The sequence below is a fragment of the Nerophis ophidion genome, linkage group LG01 (assembly GCF_033978795.1).
Source record: "Nerophis ophidion isolate RoL-2023_Sa linkage group LG01, RoL_Noph_v1.0, whole genome shotgun sequence".
NCBI lineage: Eukaryota > Metazoa > Chordata > Actinopteri > Syngnathiformes > Syngnathidae > Nerophis > Nerophis ophidion.
Window position 1 is genome coordinate 82382129 of NC_084611.1, and position 19131 is coordinate 82401259.

At 40.3% G+C, this 19131-nt stretch overlaps 1 protein-coding gene across 1 annotated transcript in view; it reads left to right on the plus strand.

Annotated features, from left to right (window-relative positions):
- Window positions 1-13916, plus strand: part of zgc:136472 (uncharacterized protein LOC678514 homolog) — a 31754-nt gene extending 17838 nt beyond the window's left edge. The window contains exons 5-10 of the mRNA XM_061883813.1: window positions 1233-1358; window positions 2747-2944; window positions 3111-3231; window positions 5612-5793; window positions 13638-13727; window positions 13805-13916. Of these exons, the coding sequence (XP_061739797.1) occupies window positions 1233-1358; window positions 2747-2944; window positions 3111-3231; window positions 5612-5793; window positions 13638-13727; window positions 13805-13882 (795 nt within the window). The 3' untranslated portion in view covers window positions 13883-13916. The remainder of the gene's footprint in view (window positions 1-1232; window positions 1359-2746; window positions 2945-3110; window positions 3232-5611; window positions 5794-13637; window positions 13728-13804) is intronic.
- The last annotated feature ends 5215 nt before the right edge of the window (window positions 13917-19131 follow it).

Here is a 19131-nt window from a genome sequence, read left to right on the forward strand (position 1 = left end):
CGCTCAATAGCCCGCAGACTTTTTTTGGGCTTTGGGAATCACTAATAAGCCGGAGTCCTTTGAACGCAGATTTTTTGCCGGGACATATGGTACAATACAATCGGCAAGATAGGATGGAGCTAGACCGTGTAGTATTTTATACGTAAGTAGTAAAACCTTAAAGTCCCGTCTTAAGTGCACAGGAAGCCAGATGCCGCCAAGAATCAAAATTACATAAACATTCTAATGTTGATTTATAAATCCATCCATCCATTTTCTACCACTTGTACCTCAATTCAAATAAAAACAATGAAAAATGTATAACTAGAATGTATCATATTTTTTTTTAATAAAGTTCATAACATACATCAATAATGAATTATTTCAACATGCACCCATCCATTTACTACCGCTTGTCCCTGTTTTGGGGTCACGGGGGGTCGCTGGAGCCTATCTCAGCTGCACTTGGGCGGAAGGCGGAGTACACCATGGACAAGTCGCCTTCTAGGATGCCGCCAAGTATCAACATGAAATAAACATTTGAGCCAGCACCCCCTGTGACCCCAAAAAGAGAAAAGCGGTAGAAAGCTGTAGAAATTAAATAAACATTCTAATGTCGATTTATAAATCCATCCATCCATTTTCTACCACTTTTACCTCAATTCTAATAAAAACAATGAAAAATGTATGATTTAGAATGTATCATATATTTTTTCAATAAAGTTTATAAAATACATTAATATTGAATTATTTCAACATCCATCCATCCATCTATTTTCTACCGCCTGTCCCTTTTGGTGTTGCGGGGGGTTGCTCGAGCCTATCTCAGCTGCACCCAGGCTGAAGGTGGTGTACACCCTGGACAAGTCGCCACCTAAGATGCCGCCAAGTATCAAAATTAAATAAACATTCTAATGTCGATTAATGAATCCATCCATCCATTTTCTACCACTTGTACCTCAATTCAAATAAAAACTATGAAACATTTATGATTAGAATGTATCATATTTTTAAAAATAATAATGAATTATTTCAACATATTTTATTTAAACTAATTTACATACTCCAAACAAAGAAATACCCCAAAAATATTCATTAGCAAATAAACAATATACCCATCCATAAGATTGCATTTGTTATTGTTTCAACATTAAGAAAAAGCCCATTATAAGTTAGACCTTAAATGGATAAATAAATGATTGTATATTTACAGAAAGTTTGTTAAAACATGTGATGTTATGTTTGGAACGCAGACGGTGTCTCAGATCTTGTCTTCGCCCGTTTTGAACCACGCCCTCCTTTTTGTCAACAAAAGCGCCGCGGACTTCCAAGACCTGCACTCAGCCTTCCATCAGGCTGCAGAGGCCTTCAGGATGAAGGTAGAGCAACGCATGCACACACACACACGCACACACACACACACACACACACACACTCACTCACACACACACACACAAGCACACACTCACACGCTCACACACACACTTCCTAGTATTTCTTACCTTCTTGAGACCGATAAAAAAAATGCCTACCTCTTTAGGACCACCCTTTCTAGATGTATAAAGACATGTATTTAATCCATTTTATTTTTTATTTAAATTTTTTTTTGGGGTCATGAAAAAGGGACGTTTTTGTCATGAAAAAGTGAGGTTTTTGTGGTTAGTGCACTAATTGTAAGTGTATATTGTGTTTTTTATGTTGATTTAATAAAAAATAAAAATAAAATAAAATGATTTATTTTATTTTATTTTATTTTATTTTATTTTCAATAAAAATGAATGAATGAATCAATCAATGTTTATTTATATAGCCCCAAATCACAAATGTCTCAAAGGACTGCACAAATCATTACGACTACAACATCCTCGGAAGAACCCACAAAAGGGCAAGGAAAACTCACACCCAGTGGGCAGGGAGAATTCACATCTAGTGGGACGCCAGTGACAATGCTGACTATGAGAAACCTTGGAGAGGACCTCAGAAGTGGGCAACTGTTACCGGGAGGGCATTCCAGAGTACTGGAGCCCGAAGAAAAAATTATTCTGCCACCCGGTACCAATCGGGCCACGGCCTGGTACCGGGCCGCGGCCCGGTGGCTGGGGACCACTGATCTAAGTCTTTACAAGGTAATAACCATGAAACACGGTTGATTACATATGTTGGCCATAGGGGGGGGGAGACTTAAATTTTTTACACACTTGTTATTTCATATGTTGACCAGAGGGGGAGCACTTTCAAAACCGACACACAGTTAATTTGAAAAATCCCTCCTTTTTCAGACCACCGTTATTTTTTGATAGATTTCCCCACCAGTGGTGCAAATGAGATCTCTATGTTTTGTTTTTTTGTAATGTGCTTTAACGAGTCACGGACCACAGATGGCCCCTGTTCCGCACTTAGGGCAACCCAGCTGTAGAAGCTAACAGTTAATGCCCACTATAGTCTTAGTACCGTAGTGTATCTGTTCATCCTTCTTTAGCTGCCATCTTGTTTCATCATATATTTCTGCCTTTGCACCTGTCAGTGTTTACTTTTGTTTGGACATTAAATTAACAAAAAATCCTGACTTTGGAGCAAGGTTCACAGACTCTAGTATTTAGCTCTCTATTAAATGCAATGGTTTTCCGTATTGGGACCATGATTTCGGTCGTAACTTGTTCACCGGTCCTCATATTGAAGGTAATTTTCCTTGTTGATGTCTCAAGAAGGGTAAAATACAAAACACACACACACACACACTCGATGACGGGCTCCCGTGTGTGTTCAGATTTTGTTTGTCCTGGTGAACGTCTTTGAGCCTCGCAACGGCCGCCTGATGGAGTACTTCCGGGTTCGAGACTTTGAGGCCCCTCTCGTCCGATTGGTCAACCTGACGGACCATGTGACCTACCACCTGCCCTCTGACAAGCTGGACCTGGACACCATCAAGACCTTCTGCCGCTCCTACTTGGACGGCAAAGCCAAGGTAACTTCGCTTGGACACGACATGTCACGTGGCCTCACGCTCGTAAAACGTGTGTGTGTGTGTGTGTGTGTGTGTGTGTGTGTGTGTGTGTGTATGTGTGTGTGTGTGCGTGTGTGTGTGTGTGTGTGTGTGTGTGTGTGCGTGTGTGTGTGTGTGTGTGCGACAGCCAAAGATGCAGAGCGAGCCGATACCTGAAGGATGGGACGAGCGTCCAGTGAAGGAGCTGGTAGGAAGCACTTTGGAGAAAGTGGCCTTTAATCCCGACAAGACTGTTTTTGTCCTGTTTTGTAAGTAAATCACACACAACTAACTTATAATGTGTGTGTGTGTGTGTGTGTGTGTTAAATGTGTCTCAACTAATATCGATACACACATCGATACATTCATCGATAACTAAGTATCGATAAATAAGTGGTTGAATATTTTTGACCAGAAGTGTAGATAGTGTCAGGCTTGCCCCTGACAGTTTGTCTATGTTTTAGTTTTTTCCTCTGCATTTGTCTGTTTCCTGTGTTTAGTATTTCCTGTCTTTTAGTTCCTGTCAAGTGCTCTTAATTTGTCAGCTTCCTGTCTTGTTCCCAGAGTGCCGTGTTCCTCCTCAGAGTGTTTAGTATTTCCTGTCCTCAGTTCCTGTCTAGTGCTCTTATTTTGTCAGCTTCCTGTCTTGTTCCCTGAGTGCTGTGTTCCTCCTCAGAGTGTTTAGTATTTCCTGTCCTTAGTTCCTGTCTAGTGCTCTTAATTTGTCAGCTTCCTGTCTTGTTCCCATAGTGCTGTGTTCCTTCTCAGAGTGTTTAGTATTTCCTGTTCTTAGTTCCTCTCTAGTGCTCTTATTTTGTCAGCTTCCTGTCTTGTTCCCTGAGTGCTGTGTTTCCCTTCAGCTGCGGCTGATTGGCATCTGGCCACACCTGTTGCCAATCAGCCGGCTCCTATTTTTACCTCCTTTGTCTTGTGTCAGTTGCTGGATCATTGTATTGTCATTTGTATTGTCGTTGCTATCGTGTCTTGTCGTTTTGTTACAGCTACTACCTGTCGTGCTACATTTTGTCCTGGTCGTCGTAGCGGTAAGCCGTTTCTGTTAGCAATTAGATGTTACCAGTTTTTCCTGTTTGCAACCCGCTAGCTTCCACGCTACACCCTTTTTTGTTTCTTGCTAGCTTCTTTGCTAAAGACCCTTAGTTTGTTATCCGCCTCGTGCGCGGTTTGTGTTAGTACCGTTTTGTTTGATTTTGTCTTAGTATTTTTATTAAATCATGTTTTCTTGTTCAATGCCTGCCTCCGTCTCTGCATCTTGGGGTTCGACACCAAATAACTCTAACAGATAGAAGATGTTACAACAGAAAGTAAGCAGGTATTAACAGTAAATTCTCGAATGGTTTTATTATTTTATTATGTTTATACACCAACTAATATATTGTTACTTACCGTATTTCCTTGAATTGCCGCCGGGGTGCTAATTAATACAAAACCTCTTCTCACTCCGGCACTTACCAAAGGCATGTGGTAAATTTAGGCCTGCACTTAAAAATTTGAGTGTGATGTAAGGATACATCATGAAAAGCACATTTAATAAAAAAAACCTTATTATGGTCTTACCTTTACCTATAAATGAAGTCCATGCGCAGATCCTTCTGATCAAAAGCATCGATAACTTGTTTATAGAAGTCTTCCTTATCTTTCTTCAGTTTTAAAAGTCTCTCTGTCTCAATGGAGATCTTCCTGTATTACCCCCTGCTTCGATTGAAAGTCCAGTTTAGAAAACTGTTTTATTTTAGATATGTAATCCTCCATGTTAAAAGTGCAAGCGAGAGGAAAAAATAAACACACGCTGATCACTCTTGCTGCTTGTTGTCACTTCTTCTGCGGCCGAGTAGTCGCAAGAAGGATCACTAGCGCCCTCTACCACCAGGAGTCGGGAGTCATTTAATGACTCATATTTGACACACGCAGCTACGGTGTATTAATAAAACATAGCTGCTTATTGTTGTTTTTAGCATATTTAATAGCTTGGACCTTAAATCCTACTGAATAGCTCTTAATCTTCTTCCCTTTCTGCGATTTCAAATTATGGAAATCAGCCTCCTCCATTTTGAAAATGATGACAGGTGAAGTGTCACTCGTGACGAGTTTGACCTGACGGAAATCCTAGGCATATGTTAATTATTTTGCGAAACGAGTTTGACCCGGCGGAAATTGTACACATGCGCTAATGAAAATTATATTTTGCAAAACGAGTTTGACCCGGCGTTAATCCTGAGCCGGCGGTAATGCTAAGCATGCGCTAATTATTTTGCGAAACGAGTTTGACCCGGCAGTAATTCTAGACAGGCGCATACAATATACCCGGCGGCAATTCAAGAAAATACGGTATATCGTTGTTGCAATATATATTGCATAATAGATTTTAGGCCGTATCACACACTGTGCTTGTGTCTCTGTAGCTTTAATGCTAATTAGCTGTCTTTGTCCTCACTGGTGTCTCTTTTGTGTATTTTATCCACTTGTTCAAAACATTCATCCATCCATTTCCTACCGCTTGTCCCTTTTGGGGTCGCGGGGAGTGCTGGAACCTAGTAGATTTATTGGGGACGGCTTTATCTTTATCTTAGGACGTGTAGCAAACCTGTTTTGTTTACGTGTACCTAATGAAGTGACTTGCTTATATTTCAGACATTCCTTATAGCCCGCAGTCCCGTGGCGTCTTCTCGCTGTGGGAGGATCTCGCTCGGGCTTTGGCGGCTCGCGACGACGTGGTCATCGCTCGCATCGACGCCTCAGCCAATGACATCGCCATGTCGGTGCAGAAGGCCTACCCGTCGTTCTGCCTCTTCCCGGCTCTTCACGCAGAGAGAGTACGGCATACAGTTCACGATTAGTATTATTGCCACTGTCAGGTCGGCGTGATGTCATTGGGTGGAAGTCATGAGAAGATTATGTGCCTCCAAAAACGGGGGGGGTCAGCGGGGTATGCGGGGGATAATTGTTTTACGACCCAAAGTGGGCGTGGCTTCCACGTATACCTCCAAAAAAGCTGGGCTGGCAGGGGCCGCGGGGATGAAGTGAAGTGAATTATATTTATATAGCACTTTTTCTCTAGTGACTCAAAGTGCTTTACATAGTGAAACCCAATATCTAAGTTACATTTAAACCAGTGTGGGTGGCACTGGGAGCAGGTGGGTAAAGTGTCTTGCCCAAGGACACAACGACAGTGACTAGGATGTCGGAAGCGGGGATCGAACCTGCAACCGCTATGACATCACACTCATAGGGCATGGCCTGAACCAGAAACAGAAAGTAACATTTTAATTTTGTAGTTTTGACTCATAAACCCGCCATCTTGGTTGCAGTCCAGAAGTCATAATTATTTATGCTTCCTACAGGCTAAAAAGGGTATTACAACCATCTTGGTTGTAGTCCAGAAGTAATAATTATTTATGCTTCCTACAGGCTAAAAAGGGTATTACAACCATCTTGGTTGTAGTCCAGAAGTCATAATTATTTATGCTTCCTACAGGCTAAAAAGGGTATTACAACCATCTTGGTTGTAGTCCAGAAGTCATAATTATTTATGCTTCCTACAGGCTAAAAAGGGTATTACAACCATCTTGGTTGTAGTCCAGAAGTCATAATTATTTATGCTTCCTACAGGCTAAAAAGGGTATTACAACCATCTTGGTTGTAGTCCAGAAGTCATAATTATTTATGCTTCCTACAGGCTAAAAAGGGTATCACAACCATCTTGGTTGTAGTCCAGAAGTCATAATTTTGTATCAATCAATCAATCAATGTTTACTTATATAGCCCTAAATCACTAGTGTCTCAAAGGGCTGCACAAACCACCACGACATCCTCGGTAGGCCCACATAAGGGCAAGGAAAACTCACACCCAGTGGGACATTGGTGACAATAATGACCCAGTGGGACGTCGGTGACAATGATGACTATGAGAACCTTAGAGAGGAGGAAAGCAATGGATGTCGAGCGGATCTAACATGATACTGTGAAAGTTCAATCCACAATGGATACAACACAGTCGCGAGAGTCCAATCCAAAGAGGATCCAAGACACAGCAGCGAGAGTCCCGTTCACAGCGGAGCCAGCAGGAAACCATCCCAAGCGTAGGCGGACCAGCAGCGCAGAGATGTCCCCAGCCGATACACAGGCGAGCAGTACATGGCCACCGGATCGGACCGGACCCCCTCCACACGGGAGAGTGGGACATAGAAGAAAAAGAAAAGAAACGGCAGATCAACTGGTCTAAAAAGGGAGTCTATTTAAAGGCTAGAGTATACAAATGAGTTTTAAGGTGAGACTTAAATGCTTCTACTGAGGTGGCATCGCGAACTTTTACCGGGAGGGTATTCCAGAGTACTGGAGCCCGAACGGAAAATGCTCTATAGCCCGCAGACTTTTTTTGGGCTTTGGGAATCACTAATAAGCCGGAGTCCTTTGAACGCAGATTTCTTGCCGGGACATATGGTACAATACAATCGGCAAGATAAGATGGAGCTAGACCGTGTAGTATTTTATACGTAAGTAGTAAAACCTTAAAGTCACATCTTGAGTGCACAGGAAGCCAGTGCAGGTGAGCCAGTACAGGCGTAACGTGATCAAACTTTCTTGTTCTTGTCAAAAGTCTAGCAGCCGCATTTTGTACCAACTGTAATCTTTTAATGCTAGACATGGGGAGACCCAAAAATAATACGTTACAGTAGTCGAGGCGAGACGTAACAAACGCATGGATAATGATCTCAGCGTCTTTAGTGGACAGAATGGAGCGAATTTTAGCGATATTACGGAGATGAAAGAAGGCCGTTTTAGTAACGCTTTTAATGTGTGCCTCAAAGGAGAGAGTTGGGTCGAAGATAATACCCAGATTCTTTACCGTGTCGCCTTGTTTAATTGTTTGGTTGTCAAATGTTAGAGTTGTATTATTAAATAGAGTTCGGTGTCTAGCAGGACCGATAATCAGCATTTCCGGTTTTTTGGCGTTGAGTTGCAAAAAGTTAGCGGACATCCATTGTTTAATTTCATTAAGACACGCCTCCAGCTGACTACAATCCGGCGTGTTGGTCAGCTTTAGGGGCATGTAGAGTTGGGTGTCATCAGCATAACAGTGAAAGCTAATACCGTATTTGCGTATGATGTCACCTAGCGGCAGCATGTAGATGCTGAAGAGTGCAGGGCCAAGGACCGAACCCTGGGGAACTCCACACATTACCTTAACGTAGTCCGAGGTCACATTGTTATGGGAGACACACTGCATCCTATCAGTAAGATAAGAGTTAAACCAAGACAGGGCTAAGTCTGACATACCAATTCGTGTTTTGATACGTTCTAATAAAATATTATGATCGACGGTATCGAAAGCAGCGCTAAGATCGAGGAGCAGCAACATAGATGACGCATCAGAATCCATCGTTAGCAATAGATCATTAGTCATTTTTGCGAGGGCTGTCTCCGTGGAGTGATTTGCCCTGAAACCGGATTGAAAGGTTTCACATAGATTGTTAGACGCTAAGTGTTCATTTAACTGCTCCGCAACAATTTTTTCAAGGATTTTTGAAATAAAGGGAAGGTGAGACACCGGTCGGTAATTTACCATGAGGTCAGGGTCGAGGTTAGGTCTTTTAAGAAGAGGATGAATAACCGCTTTTTTGAATGCTAGGGGAACAGTGCCCGAGGAGAGTGATAAGTTTATAATATTTAGCACTGATGGACCTAATAATACAAAGAGCTCCTTGATCAGTTTCCCAGGAAGAGGGTCAAGTAAACATGTTGTCTGTTTTATTCCATTTACACGTTGTAACAATTCCTCTAATGTTATTTCCTCAAAACGAGAGAAACTATTTTGGAGGGCAGTATCCGCCGTATATACAATCGTGTCAGTGTTAATAGAACCCCGTTGTAGCTGGGACGCATTGTCTTTAATCTTCTTTCTAATGACTTCAATTTTCTTACTAAAGAATTGCATAAAGTCATCAGCTGAGTGGGTTGAGCTACTGGAAGGGGTCCCTTGTTGGGTTAGCGATGCTACCGTACTAAACAAAAATTTAGGATCGTTTTTATTACGGTGGATGAGATTTGAGTAATATTTAGCTTTAGCTAAGGTAAGCATGCGTTTATAAGTTATTAAACCATCTCTCCATGCTTGATGGTGCACCTCAAGTTTAGTCGTGCGCCATTTGCGTTCCAGCTTTCTACATAATAATTTCTGAGCTCTAGTTTCTTCTGTAAACCACGGGGTGCGCTTTTTTGGAGCCTTTTTTAATTTTAGCGGTGCTATGTTATCAATGGTTTCGCGCAGGGCGTCGTTAAAGTTGTTAGTGAGGTTATCAATAGAGCCCACATACTTTGGGAATGGTGCCATTACCGAGGGCAGTAGGTCAGCAAGAGTTGTCGTTGTGGCTGTATTAATGTTGCGGCTGCTATAGCAGTTATTATTATTATTAGTTTGACGAACATGCGTCTGAACCTCGAATTTTATAAGGTAATGATCGGACAATACTTTAGTATACGGGAGTATCGTAACTTTGGAAACGGTGATGCCCCTGACAAGCACTAGGTCTATCGTATTACCGTTGCGATGCGTGGGTTCATTTATTATTTGTGTGAGACCACAGCTATCAATTACAGTCTGGAGCGCTACGCACGGTGGGTCCGATGGGGTATTCATATGGATATTAAAGTCCCCCATTATGATTATATTATCGGCGTGTGTCACTAGATCAGCAACGAACTCTGAGAATTCATTAATAAAGTCCAAATAGGGCCCTGGGGGGCGGTAGATAACAGCCAGGTGTAGAGGCAGCGGTGTGACAGACCTCATAGTAAGCACCTCAAACGATTTATATTTATTATTTATGTTAGGACTAAGGTTAAAGTTTTCGTTGTATATTAGTGCGACCCCCCCACTCCTTTTGAGCGGACGGGCAATATGCGCATGTGTAAAGTTAGGAGGACATGCCTCATTTAGCGCAAAAAAGTAGTTTGGTTTAAGCCAGGTTTCGCTAAGACCGATGACGTTAAGATTGTTGTCTCTGATAATATCATTAACTAACAACGTTTTAGGAGACAATGATCTTATGTTTAAAAAACCTATATTATAGGTAGTGGGCTGTTTTAGGGAGTTTTTGATCAAATTATCCGTAGTAGCAATATTAATAATGTTGTGTTTATTATGCCCAGTGCATTTAGTATAGTTACCACCATATCTAGGAATTGATACGACAGGAATTTTCCGATTGTTTGATTGTTGCTTTGATAAACTGCACACATCATGGTTAGCCACCTCAGTAACGGGGATTTTCCGATTGTTTGTTTGTTGCTTTGATAAACTGCACGCATCATAGTTAGCCACCTCAGTAAAACACATGTCCAACTCTGAAACACTCAAAGCAGAAAAAACTTGTTCTAATTTAACTGACTCCTTACCCAGACCAGTAGTCTCGCATTTTCCATCTAAATCCGTCTTCGGGATGGAGGAAAGTGGTGTTCTGTGGGGATTAGCCTTCTGCTTTGTTTTTAGGCCCGCTCGGCATCCGCGTTTCCGATCACACCGCTGGCGTCTGCTCCGTAGACGGCCCCCGCTGCTACTAGACTCCCCTGCTTCACAGGCCGCTGGATGTAGCCGCCGATGTATTCCCATGCTAGTTAGCAAGTCTAGCACGCAAGTGTCTATCAGTCCAAAACGGCCCGATATGTCCACATCCAGAAGTGTCTGGCGGTCGTACGTGATCACGAAGTGACCACGATGTGAGCCAGCCATAAATTTTGTGGAATTGTCCGGTATTTCTGCCAAATGTTCCATCTTTAGCAGGAGCTCCTCGAGAGCGCAGCCCGTCCGGGCGCCGCCATCTTGCTTCCTACAGGCTAAAAAGGGTATTACAACCATCTTGGTTGTAGTCCAGAAGTCATAATTATTTATGCTTCCTCCAGGCTAAAAAGGGTATTACAACCATCTTGGTTGTAATCCAGAAGTCACAATTATTTATGCTTCCTACAGGCTAAAAAGGGTATTACAACCATCTTGGTTGTAGTCCAGAAGTCATAATTTTTTATGCTTCCTACAGGCTAAAAAGGGTATTACAACCATCTTGGTTGTAGTCCAGAAGTAATAATTATTTATGCTTCCTACAGGCTAAAAAGGGTATTACAACCATCTTGGTTGTAGTCCAGAAGTCATAATTATTTATGCTTCCTACAGGCTAAAAAGGGTATCACAACCATCTTGGTTGTAGTCCAGAAGTCATAATTTTTTATGCTTCCTACAGGCTAAAAAGGGTATTACAACCATCTTGGTTGTAGTCCAGAAGTCATAATTATTTATGCTTCCTACAGGCTAAAAAGGGTATTACAACCATCTTGGTTGTAGTCCAGAAGTCATAATTATTTATGCTTCCTACAGGCTAAAAAGGGTATTACAACCATCTTGGTTATAGTCCAGAAGTCATAATTATTTATGCTTCCTACAGGCTAAAAAGGGTATTACAACCATCTTGGTTGTAGTCCAGAAGTCACAATTATTTATGCTTCCTACAGGCTAAAAAGGGTATTACAACCAGTGATGTTTTAAGCTGGTTGTAGTTTATAAGTCACAATGATTAATGATTCCTACAGGCATAAATACAGTTTTATGCCTGTAGGAATCATACATCTTTATGATTCATGGACTGCAACCAAGATGGCGGGTTTATTAGTAAAAACTACAAAATTAATATGTCGACCGGATATGGCGTATACCGTATTTCCTTGAGTTGCCACCGGAGCGTTAATTAATTTAAAACCTCTTCTCACTCCGGTGCTTACCAAAGGCATGCGGTAAAGGTAAGCATGCGCTAATTATTTTAAAGCCTCTTCTCACTCTGGCACTTACCAAAGGCATGCAGTACAAATTTGAGTGTGATTTAAGGATACATCACGAAAAGCACATTTAATTTGAAAAAAAAAACCTTATTATGGTCTTACCTTTACTTATAAATGAATCCATGCCAACTCCTTCTGATCAAAAGCATCGATAACTTGTTTATAGAAGTCTTCCTTATCTTTCTTCAGTTTTAAAGGTCTCTCTGTCTCGATGGAGATCTTCCTTTATTACCTCCTGTTTCGATTGAAAGTCCAGTTTCGAAAACTGCTGCAATCAGTTAGCTCGGCCCCTCGCGGGCGACGACAGAATTATCCTCCGACAACTCCCCCTCCCGTTCTGCTCCGTGGGTGATCTCTTTATCCCATCGCTGCCACCATGAAGTGTTATTGTATAAATAATACTCTGGGTATTTAGGACTGGAACATGCTTTATTTCAGCCCGGTTGTTTACGTAGCCAGCTGTTGTGATCCGGTCCCTGGATCACATCTTTAGTCTTTGTTTGAGTCCTTTTTGTGTATTTTCTTATTATGTTTGGTCTCTTCCGTTCCCTGAGTTGTGTGCACTTTCTTGTTTTGTATTCATCACCATGGCGACTTCATTTGTTCCACCTGCACTGGCTCCTGACGCACACCTGTTTGTGATTATTGTTTTAGTATTTAAGCCCGCCTGCTACCTTAGTTCTGCCTGGATGTTTTGTTTGCTCTATGCAACAGTTGCGTTGGTTATTCTACTTTTGTATTACCTTGCTGAGTCGGATTTTAGCTTCCGCGCGCTCGGCACGCACCACTTTGGTCTTTTAAACTCGATGCTAATTTTTAGCATTAGCCTTTTGTGCGCTCCAGCACGCCTTTTCTTTGCCTTTGGTACAAGTGTTATTTTGTCATTTTTTTATATTAAACACGTTCCTACCTTCTATCATGCCTGGTCCTGTAGCATCCGGGGGTGACAACTGGCGTATTCAAAATGCGTCCAAAACGCAGCAGAAAACATCCAGGCAGAACTAAGGTAGCAGGCGGGCTTAAATACTAAAACAATAATCACAAACAGGTGTGCGTCAGGCGCGTCAGGTGGAACAAATGAAGTCGCCTGGGTGATGAATACAAAACAAGGAAGTGCACACAACTCAGGGAACGGAAGAGTCCAAACATAATAAGAAAATACACAAAAAGGACTCAAACAAAGACCCGAATCACAACAGCCAGCATAGGAGTAGTGGTGTTACATCCTAAAAGGTCCGTCGTGCACCCCACCGCATCATATCTGTTCCCAGCACATATCACGTCACTCGTTGTCACTTCTTCTGCAGCCGAAAAGTCGCCCTCTACCACCAGGAGGCGGGAGTCATTTAATGACTCATATTTGACACACGCAGCTACGGTATGTTAAAAAAACATAACTGCTTACTGTTCTTTTTAGCATATCGGTATTCAATAGCTTGGACCTTAAATCCTACTGAATAGCTCTTAATCTTCTTCCCTTTATGCGATTTCAAATTACCGGTATTGAAATCAGCCTGATGACAGGGGAAGTGTCACTCATGACGTCACGAGTTTGACCCGGCGGTAATACTAAGCATGCGCTAATTATTTTGCGAAGCGAGTTTGACCCGCCAGTAATTCTAGGCAGGTGCATACTATATGCCCGGCGGCAATTCAAGGAAATAGGGTACTTACTGTTTCCGGGTTAGGCCATGGCCTATAAGTGTGACGTCATTGACCACTGGCCCCCCTTTTTTGGAGGTATGTAGAGGCCACGCCCCATTCCGGGGGGTTCATAACCCCCCCCTTCCACCCTGGAGGCACCTAATGTGTCATGTGACCTTCCCGACAGGCGATGTTTTACACGGGCAGGAGGACGCTGAAGGACCTACTTCGCTTTGTCCATGAAGAGATGGAGAAATCCAAAAAAGACAGAATCAAGGTGACGGCGAAGCGTTGATGTTGACGTTTGGTGGCTAAAAATAAACCTTTGGTGGACGTTTTTGTTTCCTAAAAAAGGAGGACGAGGACAGGAGGAAGTACAGGAAGGCCTTGGAAGCTGAAGAGGAGAAGAAGAGCAGCAAAGATGAGCTTTAAGTCTGCTTGAAAACAACGGAATAAAAGTCAAAACAGAATATGTTGTCTTTTTTTTTTTTTACCAAACTAAATACTTTTATAGCCGAAACATCAAGAATAACCTTCTAAAAAGTAGTTTTAACATGACGAGAACCTTCTAGACATGAAACAACAAACATAAAGTCTCCTTTCATGCTAATAATCCAATATTGTAATGCTGTCTGAGGCTGAGCCAATCAGGGGCCACGATACTGAACAGTGCTCTCTGACTGGTTTGGTCTCATTTAGTAGCATATTGATACTTTTATTCATTTAGTTATTTCATGATTGTCATTTTCTTAACTTAGGTCAAAATAAGTTAAAAACGGCAGTAACTTTAATGACATACATACACACACACATATATATATATATATATATATATATATATATATATATATATATATATATATATGTATAGCATGCACCCTCGCCCCTCCCCCAAAGTCAGCTAATAATACTTAAAATGTCTTATCGTATTGTTAGCCACTGATAAAGGAATATTTATATATTGTTACATAATCTGATCGAGAAGGAGAATAATAATTGAAACAAATAATACAAATACAATGCATTTCAAACAGATATTAATAAAAAAAAAAACTACATTTTAAAATGTCATTTACGATCTCGTTATGATTAAATTTAACCTCTGTATCCTTTTTATATATATATATATATATATATATATATATATATACATATATATATATATATATATTGTTTCATTACAGCACGTATATATATATATATATATATATATATATATGTATATATATATATATATATATATATATATATATATATATATTAAAAGGATACAGAGGTTAAATTTAATCATAACGAGATCGCAAATAAACATTTTAAAATGTAGTTTTTTTTATTAATATATGTTTGAAATGCATTGTATTCGTATTATTTGTTTAAATATTATTCTCCTTCTCGATCATATTATGTAACAATATATAAATATTTCTTTATCAGTGGCTAACAATACGATAAGACATTTTAAGTATTATTAGCTGACTAACGAGATCGCAAATAAACATTTTAAAATGTAGTTGGTTTTTATTAATACCTGTTTGAAATGCATTGTATTCGTATTATTTGTTTAAATATTATTCTCCTTCTCGATCATATTATGTAACAATATATAAATATTCCTTTATCAGTGGCTAACAATACGATAAGACATTTTAAGTATTATTAGCTGACTTTGGGGGAGGGGCGAGGGTGCACGCTTGACTGCTCGCCAGCTAATTGCAACATTACTAAAATATTATTGATAATAGTTTATTCATGTATTTTGGGTTGTTATTACTACTATCATTATTACAATAACACCAAAAAATAAAAATAAAATAATCAATGGGTAGTCCAGGTTATTATTAGGGACCGATGTCCCTTTGGGACAGAGGACCCTATTAAATTTGTAAGGTTTTTTTATTATTCTTTATTATTATCATTATACCGCCATCTCTTTGAGCTGTAATTTGACCGCCTTAACATGCTTCAAAATTCACCAAATTTGACACATCAAAATGGCGATCTAATCAAAAAAACCAAACCCCAAAACTCTAAATTGCGCTCTAGCGCCCCCTAGGAAGAAAACACAGACAAAACTGTTTGTAACTTCCAGTAAGAATGTCGTAGAAACATGAAACAAAAGCACTATGTAGGTCTCAGTTAGACTTATATTTCATCCACTGAGACCTCCCGGCTAAAATCAACAGGAAGTTTGCTATTCCCACTTCAATACAAAAATTGGCTAAAAAATATCGCTTTTTTTTTTCAAACCTTATCTCCTCTGAGGGTGTTTGTCGTTTCAGCTTCAAATAAGCACAGAAGAGGGGTTGAACCCTTCTGATTAAAAGTTAAAGAAAGTGTTTTAATTATAACTCCGGTTCGGATTTTATAAGCCCGCAAAGAACCATTGCGCTGTTGCTGTTGTCACAAAATGGGGGCTTTCTGCTCAGACAAAACCAAACCCCAAAACTCAAAACTGCGCTCTAGCGCCCCCTAGGAAGAAAACACAGACAAAACTGTCTGTAACTTCCAGTAAGAATGTCGTACAAACATGAAACAAAACCACTACGTAGGTCTCAGTTAGACTTATATTTCATCCACTAAGACCCCCCGGCTAAAATCAACAGGAAGTTTGCTATTCCCACTTCAATACAAAAGTTGGATAAAAAAATATCGCTTTTTTTCAAACCTTATCTCCTCTGAGGCCGTTTGTCGTTTCGGCTTCAAATAAGCACAGAAGAGAGATTGAACCCTTCTGATTAAAAGTTAAAGAAAGTGTTTTTATTACTACTCCGGTTCGGATTTTATAAGCCCGCAAAGAACCATTGCGCTGTTGTTGTTGTCACAAAATGGGGGCTTTGTGCTCAGACAAAACCAAACCCCAAAACTCAAAATTGCGCTCTAACGCCCCCTAGGAAGAAAACACAGACAAAACTGTCTGTAACTTCCAGTAAGAATGTCGTAGAAACATGAAACAAAAACCACTACGTAGGTCTCAGTTAGACTTATATTTCATCCACTGAGACCCCCCCGGCTAAAATCAACAGGAAGTTTGCTATTCCCACTTCAACACAAAAGTTGGATAAAAAAATATCGCTTTTTTTCAAACCTTATCTCCTCTGAGGCCGTTTGTCGTTTCGGCTTCAAATAAGCACAGAAGAGAGATTGAACCCTTCTGATTAAAAGTTAAAGAAAGTGTTTTTATTACTACTCCGGTTCGGATTTTATAAGCCCGCAAAGAACCATTGCGCTGTTGTTGTTGTCACAAAATGGGGGCTTTGTGCTCAGACAAAACCAAACCCCAAAACTCAAAATTGCGCTCTAACGCCCCCTAGGAAGAAAACACAGACAAAACTGTCTGTAACTTCCAGTAAGAATGTCGTAGAAACATGAAACAAAAACCACTACGTAGGTCTCAGTTAGACTTATATTTCATCCACTGAGATCCCCCCGGCTAAAATCAACAGGAAGTTTGCTATTCCACCTTCAATACAAAAGTTGGCTAAAAAATATTGCTTTTTTTTCAAACCTTATCTCCTCTGAGGCCGTTTGTCGTTTCGGCTTCAAATAAGCACAGAAGAGAGATTGAACCCTTCTGATTAAAAGTTAAAGAAAGTGTTTTAAATACTACTCCGGTTCGGATTTTATAAGCCCGCAAAGAACCATTGCGCTGTTGCTGTTGTCACAAAATGGGGACTTTCTACTCAGACAAAACCAAACCCCAAAACTCTAAATTGCGCTCTAGGGCCCCCTAGGAAGAAAACACAGACAAAACTGTCTGTAACTTCCAGTAAGAATGTCATACAAACATGAAACAAAAACCACTACATAGGTCTCAGTTAGACTTATGTTTCATCCACTGAGACCCCCCCGGCTAAAATCAACAGGAAGTTTGCTATTCCCACTTCAATACAAAAGTTGGATAAAAAATATCGCTTTTTTTCAAACCTTATCTCCTCTGAGGCCGTTTGTCGTTTCGGCTTCAAATAAGCACAGAAGAGAGATTGAACCCTTCTGATTAAAAGTTAAAGAAATTGTTTTAATTACTACTCCGGTTCGGATTTTATAAGCCCGCAAAGAACCATTGCGCTGTTGCTGTTGTCACAAAATGGGGGCTTTCTGCTCAGACAAAACCAAACCCCAAAACTCAAAATTGTGCTCTAGCGCCCCCTCGGTAGAAAACACAGACAAAACGGTCTGTAACTTCCAGTAAGAATGTCGTACAAACATGAAACAAAAACCATTACGTAGGTCTCAGTTAGACTTATATTTCATCCACTGAGACCCCCCGGCTAAAATCAACAGGAAGTTTGCTATTCCCGCTTCAATACAAAAGTTGGCTAAAAAATATCGCTTTTTTTCAAACCGTATCTCCTCTGAGGCCGTTTGTCGTATCGGCTTCAAATAAGCACAGAAGAGCGTTTGAACCCTTCTGATTAAAAGTTAAAGAAAGTGTTTTAATTACTACTCCGGTTTGGATTTTATAAGCCCGCAAAGAACCATTGCGCTGCTGCTGTTGTCACAAAATGGCGGATTTCTGCTCAGACAAAACTGTAGGACTGTCATACACACATGAAACAAAAACCTCAATATAGGTCTCACTGAGACCTATATTTCATACACTGACCACCCCCAACTAAAACCAACAGGAAGTTTGCTATTCCCACTTCAAAACAACAATTTCGTTACATTTGCCATGCATTAGAGTCTCAAAATGGCGGCACGACCTTATAAAATGCCCAAGTCACTTTACAACTGTTATCACTATGAGACTGATGTATAACACATGTGTATACAACTTTTTCTCTGTGTAATAATCCATCCATCCATCTTCTACCGCTTATCTGGGCTTGGGGCGCGGGGGGAGCAGCCAAAGCAGTCCCGTCCATCGCTGCTTGCAGCTTTAATTAATTCATGAATCTTATATTTTGTTGAAATATTATGTTATACAATTCTATTATTTAATGTAATCGTAATTAAATTGCAAAATAAAATAATACAATCTAGTGGGTTTTTTTTTTTTATATTTTCCTATTTAAAATACATTGCATTGTGTTATTTGTTCAGTTCAGTTTCAGTTGATTTGGAACGTGCATATCACATATTTCCAGTTGTTTCATTACAGCACGTCCGAAAATGAGCAGTAAGAAGCTGAGTTTATTTAATCCTACCCCTTTTCATAACATATAGCAATTTTATCCAATTTCCTTGTTCTCTGTAACAGAACAGTGACCAAATAATAAATATATCATAGTAAGTAAATAAATATTAAATACATAAATAATCCATCCATCCATTTTTCCTACCGCTTATTCCCTTTGGGGTCGCGGGGGGCGCTGGTGCCTATCTCAGCTACAATCGGGCGGAAGGCGGCGTACACCCTGGACAAGTCGCCAACTCATCGCAGGGCCAACTCAGATAGACAGACAACATTCACACTCACATTCACACACTAGGGACAATTTAGTGTTGCCAATCAACCTATCCCCAACTTATTTTTAGATAAATAATATTTCATGATGTTCATTATAATTATTTTTTGCACTGTTAATTTTGATTATTGAGACTGTCAGAGTTATTTGTTGTCGAACCCCAAGATGCAGAGACGGAGGCAGGTATAGAACACCAAAACATGATTTAATTCAAACTAAACAAGAACAAACAAAAAGCACGCACATGGGCGGATAACAAACTAAGGGAGCTAG